The sequence below is a fragment of the Eubalaena glacialis genome, chromosome 7 (assembly GCF_028564815.1).
Source record: "Eubalaena glacialis isolate mEubGla1 chromosome 7, mEubGla1.1.hap2.+ XY, whole genome shotgun sequence".
Classification (NCBI taxonomy): Eukaryota; Metazoa; Chordata; class Mammalia; order Artiodactyla; family Balaenidae; genus Eubalaena; species Eubalaena glacialis.
Window position 1 is genome coordinate 35683148 of NC_083722.1, and position 19975 is coordinate 35703122.

At 36.1% G+C, this 19975-nt stretch overlaps 1 protein-coding gene across 1 annotated transcript in view; it reads left to right on the plus strand.

Annotated features, from left to right (window-relative positions):
- KIF6 (kinesin family member 6) overlaps positions 1–19975 on the plus strand; it is a 395266-nt gene that overhangs the window by 128714 nt on the left and 246577 nt on the right. The window contains exon 7 of the mRNA XM_061197444.1: positions 16862–17068. Coding sequence (XP_061053427.1) covers positions 16862–17068 — 207 coding nt within the window. The remainder of the gene's footprint in view (positions 1–16861; positions 17069–19975) is intronic.

Sequence of the window (19975 nt, forward strand, 5' to 3'; positions counted from 1 at the left end):
AGATTTTCATTGGAAAGATATATTAGTTGTATATAATTAGCAAGTATAGACCAAGATTTGTGAGCCTGAGAAGAGCAAAATATTTAACAGGGAAAATCCATTTCACACTGCTCTTATTATAGCGAGAATAGCATCTTTTATCATTAGGTCCCAATAGGCAGCTAGAAGCCTTAGCAAAAGATGTGTTGACAATTCTAACTTCTCTTATCTACTGTATATATGTTAGTAGGTATAGAAAGAAGGGAACTTAAATTTTGAGCACTTAATATATCCCAAGCATTTTTCTCCCTCTTTTTTATATTTTATATATGAGAAATACACAGTCTTTCTTAACTAGTGATTCTGTCTTATAACATAGTTTGCATTCTGCTCTCATCTAACCTGATTAGTGGCATTGCATGAACCATAAGTTTCAAGTCTAAAACGTTTATTAAAATAAATGAAGTGGTACGGTGCAGCCATTAATAGAATATTAAAACATACTCACTCCATAGACATAATTAGAGAAACACAATCTTCCTGGCTGTAAAAATTTAGCTCCTGAGTTTCTTCTGATCTTTAAAATTCTGATTTCTGATTAAATAGCAGAAGAAAGTAATTTTTACTCTACTCCCTGTTACGGAAGTTCACCAAAAACAGCAACAAAAAATGAAAAATAGAAGAGGAAAAGCCATCTTCAGTGAAATAAGGAAATAGCCATAACCTCAAACCTTGAGGAAATCTGCCAAATACTATGAAATTTGAATTACAGTGAGGGAGGTTGCTGAGAGCCAACACATATATCCTCCAACCTCAGGCAGGATACGGTTTCTCCTTAAAAAAGCGTCACAATTCTTAAATGCAAATCCAATGATCTTCTGGTTAGGGTGGTGAGATCTAAGAACATAGACAAGTACGATAGGGCAATATTATTTAGATATTCATTCTACACTATAGAAGGTAAGTGCAAAGAAGAAACCTTAAAGACAGGCCATTTTTATGGTCAGTGGTCTAGGCTTATGGCCAAGAAAGATGGCCTTTGGTGAGTGGGATTCAGGGAGTTTGTGACTTAAGGGGTTTTGCCATCCCAGACCTTTTAGTGCAAAAATTTGAGGAAAGTATGTGCTCTTAAGGCTAAGAATGAAATATGTGCAGAGTAGAGGTACTCAGGACATAAACTGAATTTGAATATTCCCTTACCCATCTCCCAGACTACTCTCTCAGAAAAAGATGCACATGCTCAAAGATAAAATTATCAAAAGGAAAATAGCTAAAGATCTTTCCATGTATATGGAGTGTGGAGGGAAAAGCAACATACATTTGAAGACTCCTTACATTAGGAAGCAAGGCAGTATACTTCATAATCTTAAATATGTTACCTAAAAGCAATCTTTGTTTTTAAAAATAGCTAAAAAATATAGAAAGTTTCAAAGAAAAGATTACAAGACAAGAAAATAAAAGCAAGCTTGAAGAACTCAGAAATGAAAGAGAAGAAGAAAGCCGTTATAGTGATGAAAGTGCCGTTAAGAAACAAAAGAGAAGGAAGGAGAAGAGGAGGAGAAGGAAGACAAGGAAGAAGAAGAGGAGGAAATGTGGCTGAAAAATAACTAAGGATATTAAAAATAATGAGAGAAAATGATACCTAGAAAGAGAGCCAAAGGAGAAACCAATTGTGAGTAATTAGAAATCCTGAAGAAGAGTGAGGGCAACAGAAAAAACATGGATAGAGAGTGAGAGAGAGAGAGAAAGAGAGAGAGAAGTTTCCTGAAATCTGGAATTACTTGAATCTGCAGATGAAAAGGCCATGCTGTGTCTAAGAAAAAATTGAAAGAGCTCAACTCCAAGATAAAATCTATTGAAGTTACTAATTTCCAAAGCTAAATAAAGAAGCTTATGGACATCCAGTCTGAAAAATGCAAGCCAACTATGAGTGAAGATTAAAAAAAGTTTGCTCTTGGACTTTTCCTTAGCAATATTCAGTGCCAGAATATAGTGGAACAAGTTCTGAAGCAAGGATATTGTGTCCCAATAATTTTATACCCAGCCAGGTTTTCAAGTTTTCCTTTAAAAACAAAAACATCAGACAAGTATTTTTAAGCATGTGTGAACCCTGGAAGAAAATGAACCGAGGGATCGTTTTTAAAAATTGTTTGACAATCAAGTCTAACCAACTAAGAGATAAATCAAATTAACGAATGTGAGAACCCAGAAGCATTACAAAAGGACTGGTGAGAAACATTGAATTTATTTAAATGTAGACATAAAACTAAACAACTGTGTAAAGTAAATATTATAAACCTTGAAAATATAAATAATAATAGATATAACACAAATTTGGAGTTAGAAAGTAGAGGAGGGGTGGTGTTATAAGTGAGCTAATTTCCTTATATTTCAAAGCAAGAAAGGAGTAGATACTGTCTAAATGTCAACCATGTAGTTAAAATCATGATGACCCAAGTCCTTTAATTCCATGAGTTTTCCTTAATTCTAAAGAGATACTTTTAGAGAAAAGATATACATCTCTTACCATGAAAAAACATTTACCTGAAGCTCACCAATTCCTTCAGTTTTATTTATTTTTCTATTAAATTCAAATGAAACTTAATTTAGTAATTTTCAATTAAGAATAGTATGTGTAGTATGCTTTTGTTTTGGTAAAGTACTTCTATATGTTCTTCTATTTGTATATATGTATTAAAAATATCTAAATACAATTTTTATCAAACATTAACATTGTTATTTTGGGGAGATTTTCACTTTCATCTTTGCTCCTTTTTGTGTTGTTTGGATTTTTAAAATAATGAGTATGGTAGGGATTACCAGCACTTACCAAAACTTCTGTTTATTCCTTCTGGCACATGCTTCCTTGAAGTTAAGGGAGTTCACTTGCTGTAGCCAGTGCAATCTGAGTGAAAGTAGCATGTTACTTTTGTTTTGAAACCTTTGAGAACTAGAATAAAGTTCTCCTTAATCTCCTTCTCTTTTGTGGCAAACCCTGAAGCTTTATGTTGCGGAGGTGGTCTTAGAAGATGGCAGCACCCCCATCAGCTTTGCTGGTGTCAAGTATGTGGAGCAGAGCCACCATTTAACAACACTGGAGAAATAATGTGAGCAAGAAAGAAACCTTTGTGATTTTTAAGCCTCTGAGATTATGGTGCTATTTGTTCATTTGCTACCATAATATAACTTGATCTATCTTGATAAATGTGCGTCATTTTTACAAAATAATAGCTCATTATTCTTCATAAAATTCAAATGTAGCATGGCTTTTTTAGTAAGAAAACAATGTTTATGTTAGTACTATATATCTCATCTATTTTCCAAATGAGTTTGAAGCAACTTACAATATTAAAACACATATAAACCTGGACCAAAAAAATGTCAAACAGGAAAAAAAAATTTTGAAGGTAAACTTGATTTAAAAGAAGATAGATGGATATGATAGACAACTGGAATGAGTTAATTATTGCCATTGAGGACAAAATTTAGCTATGATTCTTCAGGCAGACAAGTAAAAACAAGGGCATCGTTTTGGCATTTTTGGTTATATAGTTTTCATTGTTCAGAGAGCAAATTTACGGGTATTGAATTGCAGGCAGATTGTATCTATACTTGTTTAAAGGGTCTTGTGTGGCAAAATGGGCAGTGTCTTGCCTGTAACTTTGAAAGAAATACAAAGACTTTATACTTCTATCAGTCTTGTATAACATCTGAGAGCTTTATGTTAAATTGCTGTGTATTTAATTGAGTGTATCAGTCAGGATCTAACAAGGAAAACAAACTACTCTGTATTTAAAACAGGGGAAATCAATGCAGATAGTTTTGTTTCATGGATGATGGAAGAATTTGAGAAGCCAAACAGGGGATGGTGATACAACTCGTAGAGATGACAAACAACAGAAAGCTATGACAATCTATAGGCAGGTCTCAGCTGGTAGGAGGCATTGGCAGGAGAGTGGGAGGCATGAGGAAGGGAAAAGCCAGAGTATCTCTCCCCTTCCCTGTCTTTCCAGCTGGATGCCAGCTAAAAGGGGTCTTGGGAAAATGCTGCCTTTAGGACTCTGCATCTCTGTGATGTAGAGCAAAGTAGAGGAAAGGGAAGGAATTGATCAGAGGTCAAAGAGGCATAGATTAGCCCCTGAGTAAAACCATTTCTATAAGAAATAGGGATAATAATTCAGATAGATTGCTTTTGGCTTATCTTCAATCAGGAATACACATGAGGGAAACTGGCAGGAAGTCAGTTTGGGCTATAAGAAGTCAATGTTAAGAAGAAGCTATTCTTCTAGCATTTCTTGTTGATAGATACTTTCAGTTTTTTGGCAGGGTGACTTTTGCATTAGTCCTTGTATTGGTTTCAAACTAGGAGGGAGGAGACAGGGGTCTTATCAACTGCCCAAACCCTTCAACAAGTAATTTGATCATGTTTTGGGCTTGCCATTTGGAGTCTTGCCAATTCTAACAGCAAGAGATCTTCACAGCCATAGAGAGAACTGTGGAATCTTCAAAATGTGGAGAAAATGTCATTGGACTATAAAATGGAGTGAAATAATGTATGTAATCACTAGACATCTATGCTTCTAGAGTTCTTCCTTCAGCATCTGTACTGTGAGTGACATTGTCCTCAAATCTGTGTCCGATACAGATCTCGATGTCTGAACTCGAACATTGCATTGAGAGCTACCACAATCAATTTGACAGGATAAACTTCTTTCATAAGAATAAAATTACTCAAATGTATATCTGAGTTCTGCTTGGTGTGTTATCGCTACCTGTTTCTAGTTGTCTATACACAGGATAGTAACAGGTATTTTCAGTTTACTTATAATCTCGAGGTATACAATATGTATAGAAAAGGTTTTCCCTAAAGACAGTTTAAATGAACTGCTATAAATTCTTGAGACGATCATTAGACTTTTTAGCCCCATAATATCATTTTTTCCAATTATGTGTATGGTCAGACTTGGAAATTGTTAAGCCCGACTGAATTTTAAGAGGAAGAGAAGAGAGAAAAAATGTTAACCTTAATTTGAAAGATGAAAAATGGATATGCTAGACAACAAGGATGCCATTGAGGACCAAATTTAGCTATGATTCCTCTTGCAGTCAAGTAGATAAAAGGTGGGGGAACATTTGGGATGATATATTTTCCATTGTTCAGAGAACAAACCTTTGTCCTGGTGTTGATATGATGATACCCAGTTCAAGGATATTAAACAAGGATGATAATTGAACATAGTTCCAATTAAACATGTAGGTAAAATTCTTCCTCAATTTGCCATGTGCGCTGACTTTAGCATACTTATATTTTTATATAAATGTATTTGATTTGCCAAATTTTGGAGAAATGACCCATAGGGAAGCAATCTTCTAAATATTGACATCCAACAGAAGAAGAACCATCACTAATTCTGACATTCAATTTTCCTAAAATTTTGAAGTCAGCTAATAGATCTTTGAAGACATGAAAACCAAAAATCCATCAAATTGATTCCAGACTTGTTAGAAGGGATATATAATAAAACAAAATAGGCTATTCTTATCACAAAGGTGAATCACAATTACTAAAACATTCTTATCATATGTTTCAGATTGCTCCAAAGCTTACTTTTAAATTAAAAAAAATTGGTGTGCCTGGTCTGTTTTTCTCTTTTACACAGCTGCTTTGATAATACACTGGACCTAGAAATCTTGCAACTAGGGAAAATTAGTTTGATTACTTTTCTAAAAGCCAGGTATCTTATAAAAAGAAAAATCAGAAAGGAAAATGAGCAGTTTAGGGTCATTAATTCCAATAGAGGGCTATCAAATTGGGGATATTTTGCTGCTAAGCAGTATGTTCTGAAACAACTTCAGAAAAGATCAAGACAGGTGTTTATAGGGTCACATGCTAAACCACTAGGTTTGGTCAGGCCTCACTTTTCCAGGCTGAGTTAGAGTACAACAAGTGTGTGGTGGGCCTCCTAACCAACCCATTTGCCATGGGAGGAATTAGATAAGAAATCATTTAACCAGTTGGGGGAGGGTTAGATAATCCTCAGTTAAGGGTGAATTTTAACCTAAAAGGCTCAGATATCAGTCTGGGAAACACATGGAGGCTAGTATTTTCAGTCTTCAATTCAGTTAGAGCAAATGAGCAAAGGAACAGATCAATTAGGATATCTGGTTAGAAAGTGTTATCAAACAAGGAGAATTGGAGTGAAAGCTGAATTCTGGATTCTGTGTCTGCTGCTGTTGTTTTTAGATGGTTTGCTTTAAAAAGTCTCAAGCATGTACATTATATACTCTTGTTCAACCTAAGAGAGAATTTTCTTCACCTGACCTATTCTAAATTAGGGGAAATTCTTGTTGAGCTATTTCACTCCAAAATAGAGACGTGATTGAAGAAAGAAAGATTTTGGTGCATAAGAGTGGAATATAAGCTATAAGATATGACAAGAAAAAGCAAGTATTCAAAGAATCCTAGGAAATCTTAATATGTAATATAAAGAAATTACTCGACTCATTGAAGACTGTATTTATTAACTATTTGTAATCATTTTTGAAGATTGAAAACATGAGATTAACTAAAAGTAGAAAAATTGTTGCAAAAAACATAATAGTATATTATATAAACACAAAGATCATAATTCACATATCAATTTTTGCCCTTAAATTAAAATTTTCAATCTTGAAAATGGCCAGACACCCACAAATCATGATGAAATAATGAAAAAAGTGAAAATTTTTGTTGATCTACCAGTAGGAATATGCATAACAAAATCATAGAGCATCAGGATTAGTAGTTGTACATCTGCAGATTACAACAGGAAAGATGAATAAACAGGCTTTTGAAAATGCTTATAACTGTTACCCAATTCTTGTTGCTATACCATTTCTTTTCAAATTTCTCTTTCAGCCTAGGAGTATCTCCTTCTCTGTAGAAAATGATTCTTGTTCAATGAAAGAGCTTCTTAGGGCGGTAGCCCAGCCAGTGCCACTAAGTGGCTTGAAGGGCTGGTGGAGAAGGAGCTTTAGTCTTCAATAGGGACATGTGGTGTTTCCTCGATTTAATGCTATGTTATGTAAAGCTGCAAAAGCAGCTTCAAGTACCACTCCACAAGTACATTGCTACTCCAAGCCCCTTTTAGATAGACAGTTTGAAGCCACCATTGACTGACAAGGTCATTTTTGAATCACCTTTTATAATCTGCACCACTCTTTACACTGCAAGAAATGAGCTGACCACCAAACACTCAGTTGTAGCCTGGTGGATTCCACCGTCATCCCTCATTACCCTCTGCTGCAAACTGTCCATTACAATGTCACAATTTTTTAAATGATAAGACATTTAAAAATCCATTTGGAACAATGGATTTTTCCAGAGTTTGGATATTAATTATCTTCTACTTTATGCACAAATGTTTAAATGGCCTTTCTGAACACAGTAGTTAATGCCAATTGGGAATAGTCCAAGGGAATTCATGAAGATAAATGAATTTTGAGTAGGCTTATTTTGGGAGGAGGAGAAGGGCATACTTTTCCAATAAGACATACTGGCCAATACTTGACCATCAAGAGGACATTCCAGGCAAGAGAAAAGGCAGTTGAAGATGTACAGTGTGGTGGATAATAAGAGCCCTGGAGTCAGGCACAAAGGGTAATTGAAGCCCAAGATAAGTGTAGAGATTGGAGTCAATCTTGCTGTACAAATAATTCTAATTTTTAGACTCAAATTATATTGCATGGATTTAAAGAGTTTGCAGTTATAGTCTCTGAATTATTTGGCAATTTTTAGAAATTATGAAGCATGCCATAGAGATTCCAGAAAACTAGAAATGAGCAAGAGCCAACGATTTAACAAACATTTTTGAACACTATTGTGTAATGTTATGCTAGGGTTACAATGATGTATAAGACACCATCCCTGCCCCCAAGGATCTCAGAGTCTAGATGGGAGCAGGTGGGAAGTGGAGAGCCTTTGTAGAGGAGGTAACCTTTCAGATAGGCCTTCAGTGAGAAGTAAGCTTTTGCTGGGCTGGAGATGAGAAAGAGGAAAACTAACTTTCCTTGACCACAGACTACCAATATGATGAATCTGTAAGGGACCCAGTGAGCCTGGGTTTTAGACTTTTACTCTATAAAAAAAAGTCATTTATTCTCAACTCTGCAAAAAAAGAAAACATTTGGAAAATGACAGGTTAATATTTTTGATACCAAATCCTAAAAAAGAATCTGAAAAATGATTGTTAAATGATTCACTTTAAACTAATTTCATTCACTTTTCTGACAGGGTTATAAAAATTCATAGGTCAAGTGAATTCAAGTTATTTAATAAAGTCTCTCAAAATATCCTTGGGGGATATAAAGAGAAATTGAAAGTATATGAAAGTACTTGGATTGAAGCCAATTAGAAAATACCCATAATTATTACCTAGTGGAGTAGAAAGTATGGGTGTCTTCATGGAATGCTATTGTTCTGCCCTACTCCATGTCTTACAAAATTGTTTGGGTGAGGAGATACAGGATAGTTTCATTCGTTGATAGCACAAAATTGCAAAACAGTCAAAATTCAGAATTATCTCAACAGATAGTAATGTTGGGATGAAAACTAATCAAATGCAGTCATCAAATAAACAAGTGTGTGTGTTTCCCAAAGAAATTCCATAGCATGGGTAAAAGGCTGGAGCAAATATGGTTTATCACTTTGTGTGCTATTTATTGGCAACGCTAGATTTAGATTGCTCAGATTCCAGTTTCCTCTGCTGTGGTTAGGCTACATTTGAAAGAATAAATTCAGTTCAGAGTGTCAGATTGCCATACTTTAAAAATAGTTTGATAAACAGTTGTATAAGATACAGTTGTAGGAACTGGAGATATTAGTCTTAGGGAGCATGCTGGTTTAATTCAGGGATTTAGGTGGGATTGATGTAATCAAATATGTGTTTTTGAGGTATTACTCTGTCTGCAAGGTGGAGAACAGTTGGAGGAGACAAGAATAAATATGGGAAGACTAGTAAGGAAAGAATGTAGTAACCCAGGTGAGAGGTAAAAGATATTTGGAGATGGAGCAAAGCTGACAGAGGTAAATGCAACAGGACGGATTGGATATCCATATGTGGGACACAGAATGAGGGAAAGTGATGAGGTTGTTTGGGGTAACATTAAGTTCAGATGCTGGCAGGGCATTTTAGTGACAATTATCAGTCCAGCTCTTGGACATTCTAATCTGGGGTACAGAGAAATTGTGGTTGGAAATAAGGACATGGGAGGCATCTGAACAGAGTGAACATCAACAGTGAGACATTTTTATGACCTTTTACAGTTCATGGACCACTTCAACACTTCAATCGGTAATTAGTACAACTCTTTGCAGCAAAGCAAGTCTTATTATGGCATTTCAAAGGCATGAAAAACCAAAATTACTTTACGTAAATTTGCTTAAGATTTCAACACTAGTAACTGATGGAACCAGGGCTTGAAGACACCAGGTCATCCGACACCCAATTCTAAGATTTTGGGTGTGTGATTTTTAACTACACTGCAGTACCAGTCCAATGAGAATCAGAGCTATGGAAGAGTTCCCCAAGAGGAAGAAATATGATGACCATAGCTTGGGACATGCTTATTTTAGGGACTGGAGAGAAAAGGGTCCAATAAAGGAAAAGGAGACAGAGCAAGCAGTTAGAGTGTTTGACTCTAGAAACCTAGGAATAGAAGGAGCGTGGAGAGCTTCCATAATGAGGGAATGGATAACATTCATAGGTTTTACCTGAAAGATCAGGATGCTCAGTGCTGAAAACAGATCACTTTCTTTCCTGCACATTTACCTTTTTCTCATTGTTCACTCTCATTTCACACATTTTGTCATTAGCTCCTGAACTAGATTATAAATGCCTTGAGGGCAAGGTCCAGGCCTTCTTTTCCTTCTTGTCTCTGTACTGCCTAATATGGGGCTATATACACAGAATGATATGAAATGTGAAAGCTCTCTGCATGCAGATGATTAATCATCACTAGAATTTTTCCAAAGGCACTGTCTCTAGTGCCAAGAGCACATTTGTTTAAAATGTGCGCTTAAATTTGAATGAAATCTGCCTAAATGGTGCCATCTGTTCTTAGGCAGTTTCAAAAATGTTTAAATACAATTTTACCATTAAAAGGACAAGCGTAGGGGCATGCCTATGAGACATAAAGATGTCCTTAAATAAACACAGAGCAGACACTGGCATATTCAATCACACTTAAACAGCTACACATAAAGAATGTTTTCTGAGGTTTAAGAAAATTTTCGCTAAGAGTACACCAACTACTACTTCATGCAGAAAATATTTATGAGAAGTTACAAAATTGTAGGCATGGACTCCTACACATATTACTGCATTTTAATTACAGACTACAGAAATACAATTTAATTTCATGTACCCTTTGAAATGGGTTCACTCTTCCACTATCTGTAATGGTCCACATTTTACTGTGATTTCAGTGCATCAATTTGGAAGCTGAAGACAGCTGAAGACAGCTGTTGGGGATAGTCTCTATGTTAGTCATTTATATCGATTGTCATTTGACTTTTGTTACAGTGCTGTAGGATTCATTGTTGTGCGAATATAACAGTGAAATGAAACCCACGTTTAAGTTCTGCAAATAACTTACAGTCACTTCCAAAACACCTCAACTTAGTTTCTAAATTTGAGTTTGCGGTTTTAGATGCACGGTTATTTGCTGATCCACTTTAGCATGCAAAATCACACACTGGCTAGGTTTGGGTATAGTTATTGTGACAACGAGTAATGGGTCAAATTTGCAGCCTATGTAACTCACTAGCTACATCATCATCACCAAAACTATGCCAGTATTTTGACATCTCTGTATTTTGCTAGTTGGTGTAAATCAGTGATCGTGTATATCAAGAATTTATATTTACAGAAAGAATTTCTGGTTGAAATAGCATCTAAATATATTACCCTATCTGAATACATGTATATCTGTATGGAAAGTCTTTCGTTAAATCCTGTTTTGCAAAGGTGGAGATCTGAACGTGTTTACTCACATGAGCATTCTTTTGGAATATTTTTAGATAATTTTTATTTTAGATATTTTTAGATATCTGATATCTATTTACTTCTGAGAATTTTTAAATAAAAGAAATAGGATATTTCAGGTAAAGATGAAGTCTCCTTGTTGGCCTTTCACTTCCATCCCTCACAAAGGCAACAACTATCATTAATTTACTATATCCTCCAGTCCGTTTTTTACACTTTTAATGACCTAAGTTATAGCACCATGAACTAATATTTTTAGATAATATTGTCTTCTTAATTATCTAAGTTCTATCATAGTATTTGTATTATTCTTTAACTTGCCATTTTTCCTCAGCATTCTATTTTAGAAATCTATGTCAATCTATACAGAAGTTTAATTTTCTGTAATTTGAATTATCCCAGTTTATTCATCTTTCCCACCACAGATGTCCATTTAGGCTGTACATCTTGCACCAACTTCTTGCTACCCCAAGCAGTATTGCAGTGAATGTCCATCCATCTCTCTGCCTCTGTCTCTCTCTCTCCCCTGTAATGTACCTGGCCCAGGTTTCTCTCTAGGAAATATACCTAGTAGTCAGGCTATTGCTGGCTTGTGGGCCATAGGGAATTCTCTCAAAAAAGATTCTTGATTTACATTCCTACCAGCAGTGTATAAAAGTTCCTGCTTCCTTATATCCTTACAAACACTTGTTTTGTTAGAGTTTATTTTTGTAAATTTGCCCGTCTAATAGAGGTGAATGAAGTAGTTTATTGTTGGGTTTTAATTACTTGTCTTGACTATTTGTAAGCTTGAGCAATTTTTTCAAAGACTTGTTGACCATTTTCAGGTTTCCTCTTTATGGGATGCCTGTTCATATCCTTTGCTCATTTTTTTCTGTGTTGTTTTTCTTATTGATTTGTGGGGGTTCTTTATTTCAAATATTAATCTTTTGTCAGCCATATATATTACCAATATCATCGCCCAGTCTTTTAACTTTACGGTAGATCTCATCACACAGAAGTTCTTTAATTTTGGATTATTTGGTCAAATATTTCAAATCCATTCAGTTTGTGTTTTGTGTTTTATCATAGCTTATCTATTACTACCTTGGGTTGATTACAATATGCTTCTATATTTTATTAATGTTAAGGTTGTGTTATTTTACACATAAGTCTGTAATACATTCTGGAATTTATTTGTGTGTATAGTGTGAGAGAGCAATCTAAATTTACTTTTTCAAGGTGGTTAGACCATTACTCCAACATCATTTGTTAATAAGTCCATCCTTTCTCTACTGTGGTGTGATGTCACCCATACCTTATACAGAGTTCCTTAAATGAGCACAGCATGTTTCACTGATCTAATTATCTATCTGTTCCTGCACAAGTCCCACACTGTTTTAATTACTATGGTGTTATGATTATTCCTTGATATATAGCAAGACAAGACCCCTTTCCTTATTATTCTTTCACCGAATTGTTTTTGATTATTTTGCAATATTTGCTCTTTCATCTGGTTTTTAGAATTAATTTGTTTTGTTCTGCAAACAAAACCAGTGGCATTTGTATTTCAATTGCATTGAATATATAGGTTAATATAGAGAGATTAATATAGAGATTAATTTTGAATTTTCCCACCTATGAAATGGTATATTAATATCTGGTACACCATTTATTCAGGTTTTCATTTTCCCTGCAAATTACACATCTTTTATAAGATTAATCTCTTAGTATCTCATCATCTTTGTTGCTATTACAAATAAAATATTTCCTGATTAATTGTTGCTGGATTATTAGAACTTTATTGATTTTTCATATTGGTTTTGCATCCAGCAACCCTGCTAATCTTGTTAGCCCTTAACAGTTTATTTGTAGACATTCTTGCATTTTCTTTGTAAACCACAATATTTTCGGTATATAATGACACTTTAATTTCTTCTTTTCCTATCACTATGCCTCATATATTTTTCTTGTTTATTACCTTGACTGGAAGCCCCAGTTCAGTGTTGGGTAGTAGCAGTGATGTTGGGTATCCTTGTCTGTGGATTGTGTTTACAATTGTGTAATGAATTCTCTTTATGAACCCATTCTCAGCTATTTTACCATGAAATTCACATTGAAAATTTTCAATATGGCTAGCCAAAGTTAAGGTATGGATTGTGGTCATGTGATGAAATAACATTATAGTACTGGTTAAGAGGTCCCAAACTTTACCTCATTCACACTCTTTTCTCACTTTCTGAATGAACCCGGCCACATCTGTTATCAGTCATTCCGGAGGTAATACATTGAAAATAATTCACGTTAAGGATCTCAGCTACAAGTGTTTTTGCTCCATTTGAAAGTGTTCACTTCATGGGAAATGAAGTCTTTTCACTGGAAATATAAATTTAACTCTGTTGATATTCTACAGAAATTCTCATTGTTCGCATTACTTTTTTTCTTTTTAACGTTTTTATTGGAGTATAATTGCTTTACAATGGTGTGTTAGCTTCTGCTTTATAACAAAGTGAATCAGTTATACATATACATATATCCCCATATCTCTTCCCTCTTGTGTCTCCCTCCCTCCCACCCTCCCTATCCCACCCTTCTAGCTGATCACAAAGCACCGAGCTGATCTCCCTGTGCTATGCGACTGCTGCGCACTAGCTATCTATTTTACATTTGGTAGTGTATATATGTCCATATATACACTACCACTCTCTCACTTTGTCCCAGCTTACCCTTCCTTCCCCTTCCCCGTATCCTCAAGTCCATTCTCTAGTAGGTCTGCATCTTTATTCCCGTCTTGCCCCTAGGTTCTTCATGACCGTTTTTTTTTTTTTTAGACTCCATATGCATGTGTTAGCATACGGTATTTGTTTTTCTCTTTCTGACTTACTTCACTCTGTATGACAGACTCTAGGTCCATCCACCTCACTACAAATAACTCAAATTCGTTGCTTTTTATGGCTGAATAATATTCCATTGTATATATGTGCCACCTCTTCTTTATCCATTCATCTGTCGATGGACACTTAGGTTGCTTCCATGTCCTGGCTATTGTAAATAGAGCTGCAATGAACATTGTGGTACATGACTCTTTTTGAATTATGGTTTTCTCTGGGTATATGCGCAGTAGTGGGACTGCTGTGTCATATGGTAGTTCTATTTTTAGTTTTTAAGGAACCTCCATACTGTTCTCTATAGTGGCTGTATCAATTTACATTCCCACCAACAGTGCAAGAGGGTTCCCTTTTCTCCACACCCTCTCCAGCATTTATTGTTTGTAGATTTTTTGATGATGGCCATTCTGACTGGTGTGAGGTAATACCTCATTGTAGTTTTGATTTGCATTTCTCTAATGATTAATGATGTTGAGCATTCTTTCATGTGTTTGTTGGCAATCTGTATATCTTCTTTGGAGAAATGTCTATTTAGGTCTTCTGCCCATTTTTGGATTGGGTTGTTTGGTTTTTTTATATTGAGCTGCATGAGTTGCTTATAAATTTTGGAGATTAATCCTTTGTCAGTTGCTTCATTTGCAAATATTTTCTCCCATTCTGAGGGTTGTCTTTTGGTCTTGTTTATGGTTTCCTTTGCTGTGCAAAAGCTTTTAAGTTTCATTAGGTCCCATTTGTTTATTTGTGTTTTTATTTCCATTTCTCTAGGAGGTGGGTCAAAAAGGATCTTGCTGTGATTTCTGTCATAGAGTGTTCTGCCTATGTTTTCCTCTAAGAATTGTATAGTGTCTGGCCTTACATTTAGGTCTTTAATCTATTTTGAGTTTATTTTTGTGTATGGTGTTAGAGAGTGCTCTAATTTCATTCTTTTACATGTAGCTGTCCAGTTTTCCCAGCACCACTTATTGAAGAAGATGTCTTTTCTCCATTGTATATTCTTGCCTCCTTTATCAAAGATAAGGTGACCATATGTGCGTGGGTTTATCTCTGGGCTTTCTATCCTGTTTCATTGATCTGTATTTCTATTTTTGTGCCAGTACCCTACTGTCTTGATTACTGTAGCTTTGTGGTATAGTCTGAAGTCCGGGAGCCTGATTCCTCCAGCTCTGCTTTTCTTTCTCAAGATTGCTTTGGCTATTCGGGGTCTTTTGTGTTTCCATACAAATTGTGAAATTTTTTGTTCTAGTTCTGTGAAAAATGCCAGTAGTAGTTTGATAGGGATTGCATTGAATCTGTAGATTGCTTTGAGTAGTAGAGTCATTTTCACAATGTTGATTCTTCCACTCCAAGAACATGGTATATCTCTCCATCTATTTGTATCATCTTTAATTTCTTTCATCAGTGTCTTATAATTTTCTGCATACAGGTCTTTTGTCTCCCTAGGTAGGTTTATTCCTAGGTATTTTATTCTTTTTGTTGCAATGGTAAATGGGAGTGTTTTCTTAATTTCACTTTCAGATTTTTCATCATTAGTGTATACGAATGCAAGAGATTTCTGTGCATTAATTTTGTATCCTGCTGCTTTACCAAATTCATTGATTAACTCTAGTAGTTTTCTGATAGCATCTTTAGGATTCTCTATGTATAGTATCATGTCATCTGCAAACAGTGACAGCTTTACTTCTTCTTTTCCGATTTGGATTCCTTTTATTTCTTTTTCTTCTCTGATTGCTGTGGCTAACACTTCCAAAACTATGTTGAATAATAGTGGTGAGAGTGGGCAACCTTGTCTTGTTCCTGATCTTAGTGGAAATGCTTTCAGTTTTTCACCATTGAGGACGATGTTGGCTGTGGGTTTGTCATATATGGCCTTTTATATGTTGAGGTAACTTCCCTCTATGCCTACTTTCTGGAGGGTTTCTATAATAAATGGGTGTTGAATTTTGTTGAAAGCTTTCTCTGCATCTATTGAGATGATCATATGGTTTTTCTCCTTAAATTTGTTAATATGGTGTATCACATTGATTGCTTTGCGTATATTGAAGGATCCTTGCATTCCTGAGATAAACCCCACTTGATCATGGTGTATGATCCTTTTAATGTGCTGTTGGATTCTGTTTGCTAGTATTTTGTTGAGGATTTTTGCATCTATGTTCATCAGTGATATTGGTCTGTAGTTTTCTTTTTTTGTGACATCTTTGGTTTTGGTATCAGGGTGATGGTGGCCTCGTAGAATGAGTTTGGGAGTGTTCCTCCCTCTGCTCTATTTTGGAAGAGTTTGAAAAGGATAGGTGTTAGCTCTTCTCTAAATGTTTGATAGAATTCACCTGTGAAGCCATCTGTTCCTGGGTTTTGTTTGTTGGAAGATTTTTTTTTTTTTTTTTTAATTTTAAATTTATTTATTTATTTATTTATTTTTGGCTGTGTTGGGTCTTCGTTTCTGTGCGAGGGCTTTCTCTAGTTGTGGCAAGTGGGGGGCCACTCTTCATCACGGTGCGCAGGCCTCTCACTATCGCGGCCTCTCTTGTTGCGGAACACAGGCTCCAGACGCGCAGGCTCAGCAGTTGTGGCTCACGGGCCCAGTTGCTCCGCGGCATGTGGGATCCTCCCAGACCAGGGCTCGAACCCGCGTCCCCTGCATTGGCAGGCGGATTCTCAACCACTGCACCACCAGGGAAGCCCTGTTGGAAGATTTTTAATCACAGTCTCAATTTCAGTGCTTGTGATTGGTCTGTTCATATTTTCTATTTCTTCCTGGTTCAGTCTTGGAAGGTTGTGCATTTCTAAGAATTTGTCCATTTCTTCCAGGTTGTCCATTTTATTGGCATATAGTTGCTTGTAGTAATCTCTCATGATCCTTTGTATTTCTACAGTGTCAGTTGTTACTTCTCCTTTTCCATTTCTAATTTTATTGATTTGAGTCTTCTCCCTTTTTTTTCTTGATGAGTCTGGCTAATGGTTTATCAATTTTGTTTTACAACATTTTTATTATAGACTCCTATGAACCAAGCTTCAACCCGTTCCCACTGCATTTTCACCATTCACTTATCAAGCAAGGAACCAGGATCTGCAACCGTGCGACATGCCAAGCTGCATTTGGTTGACCTGGCTGGTTCAGAGCGAGTTGCGAAGACTGGAGTCGGGGGCCAGCTTCTGACAGAGGCCAAGTATATCAACTTGTCACTACATTACTTAGAACAGGTAAACGGGTAGGGTGGGATGTACCTATACCTACCATTTTTTGACCATGTACTTCACATCATGCATTCTACTAGCATTTTTGTCTTGTTTTGTTTTGTTTCTCTTCTTTTACTGTGGCAAAATATATATAATGTAAAATTACCATTTAACTAATTTTTACAATTCAGTGACATTAAGTACATTCAAAATGTTGTGCAAGCATCACCATCTTCCATTTCCAGAACTTCTCATGATCCCAAACAGAAACTCTGTACCCATTAAACAGTATCTCCCAATCTCTTTATACTCCCAGGCCCCCATCACCTCTAGTCTACTTTCTGCCACTATGAATTTGCCTGTTCTAGATTTTCGTATAAGTGGAATTATACAATATTTGTCCTTTTGTGTCTGATTTCTTCCACTTAGCATAATTTCAAGGTCCATCGTGTGTTAACATGTATCACAATTTTCTTCCTTTTTAAGGCTGAATAATATCTCATTGTGTGTGTGTAGATATAAATATAGATATATAGTATTTTGTATATGCATTCATCTGTTGATGAACATGACTTGTTTCCACCTTTTGGCTATTGTGAATAATGCTGCTATAAACATTGGTATAGCTACTAGAATTCTGTATAAACCATTTCATTTAAACCTCACAACAGCTCTGCACTGTAGGTATTAGTTATTACCCACATCTTACAGTTTTTATAACTCAGGTCTTCCCCAGGCCTTCCTGAGATTACACAGCTAGTGGTGAGATAAGGATTTGAACCTCGAATTGCTTGGCTCCAAAGCCTATGCTTTTTTTCACTATACCTTGTGTTTATTTGTAAAATTAGTAGTGGGTGTGAATATAAGTTAGAAACGGGCTCCATGGACTATTTGTTTCGGGCTGGTAGATTAGCTATGAGACCGTAATGTGGAGATGACCAGTATCTTTTCCATTTGTAGTGACTTCATCTAGTTGGTGATTCTGACCCTGCAATGGTTCTCTTTGCCTTAGCTTCCCTCCCTGTCCCCACTCCAAGTTTACTACTGTCCATCCCAGTGCATGCTTAATTTTTAATTTCTGAATTTTATTCCAAAGGCAGAGAAAGCTCATCTGAATTTTGCTAAATAAATCTTCCAGACAAAATTTCTGCCATCTAAAAGGAGTGCATTGAATTAAATTATTTCTCAAGTTCCTTTCAGCTCTGTGAGTATAAATATTGTGAGTTGAATGTTAAAGATGGCAACTAATTCTAAAAAAAAAAAAGAAAGAGAAACATGATCAAAAACTGGAGTGGAGAAGTACAGAGGATATTGACGAGGCAAAAGGGTCTGTTAATGAATGTTGGAGACTGAAAGATTTGAGGAAAAAACTACTTTTTTAAAGCTGCATAATGAACTCTTTTGAGAATGATGTTGTCCTGACGTTAAATGCTTTCTAATGGTCAAGCTGGCTGAAAAAGCAGATTGAGAGAAACCTAAGGGAACTCTCTGTGAACAAGGCACACACAATTAGGCTCTGACCAAATGAATCCCAGTAATGCAACACCCAGAGATTAAGGCCTGCATGGTGTTCAGATCACTTTAGTGTTTCTGACGATAGTCAGCATTCCTGAACTCTTTCTTGTTCACATATTACATACTACTTTTACTTAACAGATCTTTTACTTTATAGGACATTTATGTAACATTGATATGAAAGTATAATGGACTATATTCAGAGTGCTTTATTTCAAATATACCTACTTGTTTCAGAGTCTTCACTATCTTTTAATTCACATTATATCCATCCATCATACAAAATTATATTTGTTAGTTGAATCAAAATTTCCACCAATTGTAATCACTCAAGAAAAACATTCTGCTCCTTATGTTTTCTTTTTCTTCATTCTACACAACCTTTGCAAGCTGTTACTTGTCATTAAAACTATTCCTCTCCGTACATTTCTTCTCTTCAAAATTCTGGTTACGTCAGCCTCATGTGAGCAGTCTTGGTGGCTATGTGGCATTTGATTTTCTATATAGCCAGTTTATTTATTTAACAGATACTTATAAGGAGCAGTAATGTGCGGAGGACTGTGCTGGGCCCTGGAGCACATCGCTGAATGAAATAGAAACAGCCCTTGCCCCGAAGGTCTCATGGTCCAGTGGAGGGAGACATGCACTGAATAAGTATTCGTTAAGTACGTGGCTGTAATCCCCATGGGAGCCTGCAGAGCAAGTCCAAGGGGCGAGGAGAGTGTGGGGGATTGGACTCAGACTGAGGAAGGGAGAGTTAATGAAAGTTCTCTCAGGACTGATGTTAAGCAGAGATCTGAGGAATGAGTAGGAGTGAGCCCGGCCAGGATGGGGTCAGGGCATGTCAGGCAGTGAGAACTGGGAGTCTGTCAGCCCTTAGCTCCATCTGTGGGATGGAATCACCCAGGGTCTCAGTGACATTCACGTGTCATTGACCTTTGGCTCTCCGAATGTAACTTATCTGTTTCATAGACACCCGCTGCATCACTGCAGCCGTTAGCTCTTTACACTGCTGTACAAGGGTCTTCATGGAGGTTATGGCATAAAATAATGGAGAGAGGAGGAGAAGGAGAAGATCAGTATGAGAGGAAAGAAGAACATAAATATGGAAAACTGCAGTGTGTGGACATGAGTACGTGAGATTGAGTAAAGCTAGGAGCAGCTGCTAGAGAGAAAGTTGTGGATAGTAGAGAAATATTGGAATTTTACACAGAAAGACATAAGTGAGAGGGGACCAAAGAGTACCTAGGAAGGAGAATAATAAAAAGAGTGAGCAGATACTGTTGATAAAATAACAGAATTCAAGGACTTTTATAAACAAATTTTCTTTATGAAGTACTTTATTATGGGCCTTTGAGACTGGAAGTATAACACAGTTTAGTTTAATTAGCTTCATTCATTCATTCATTCACTCAT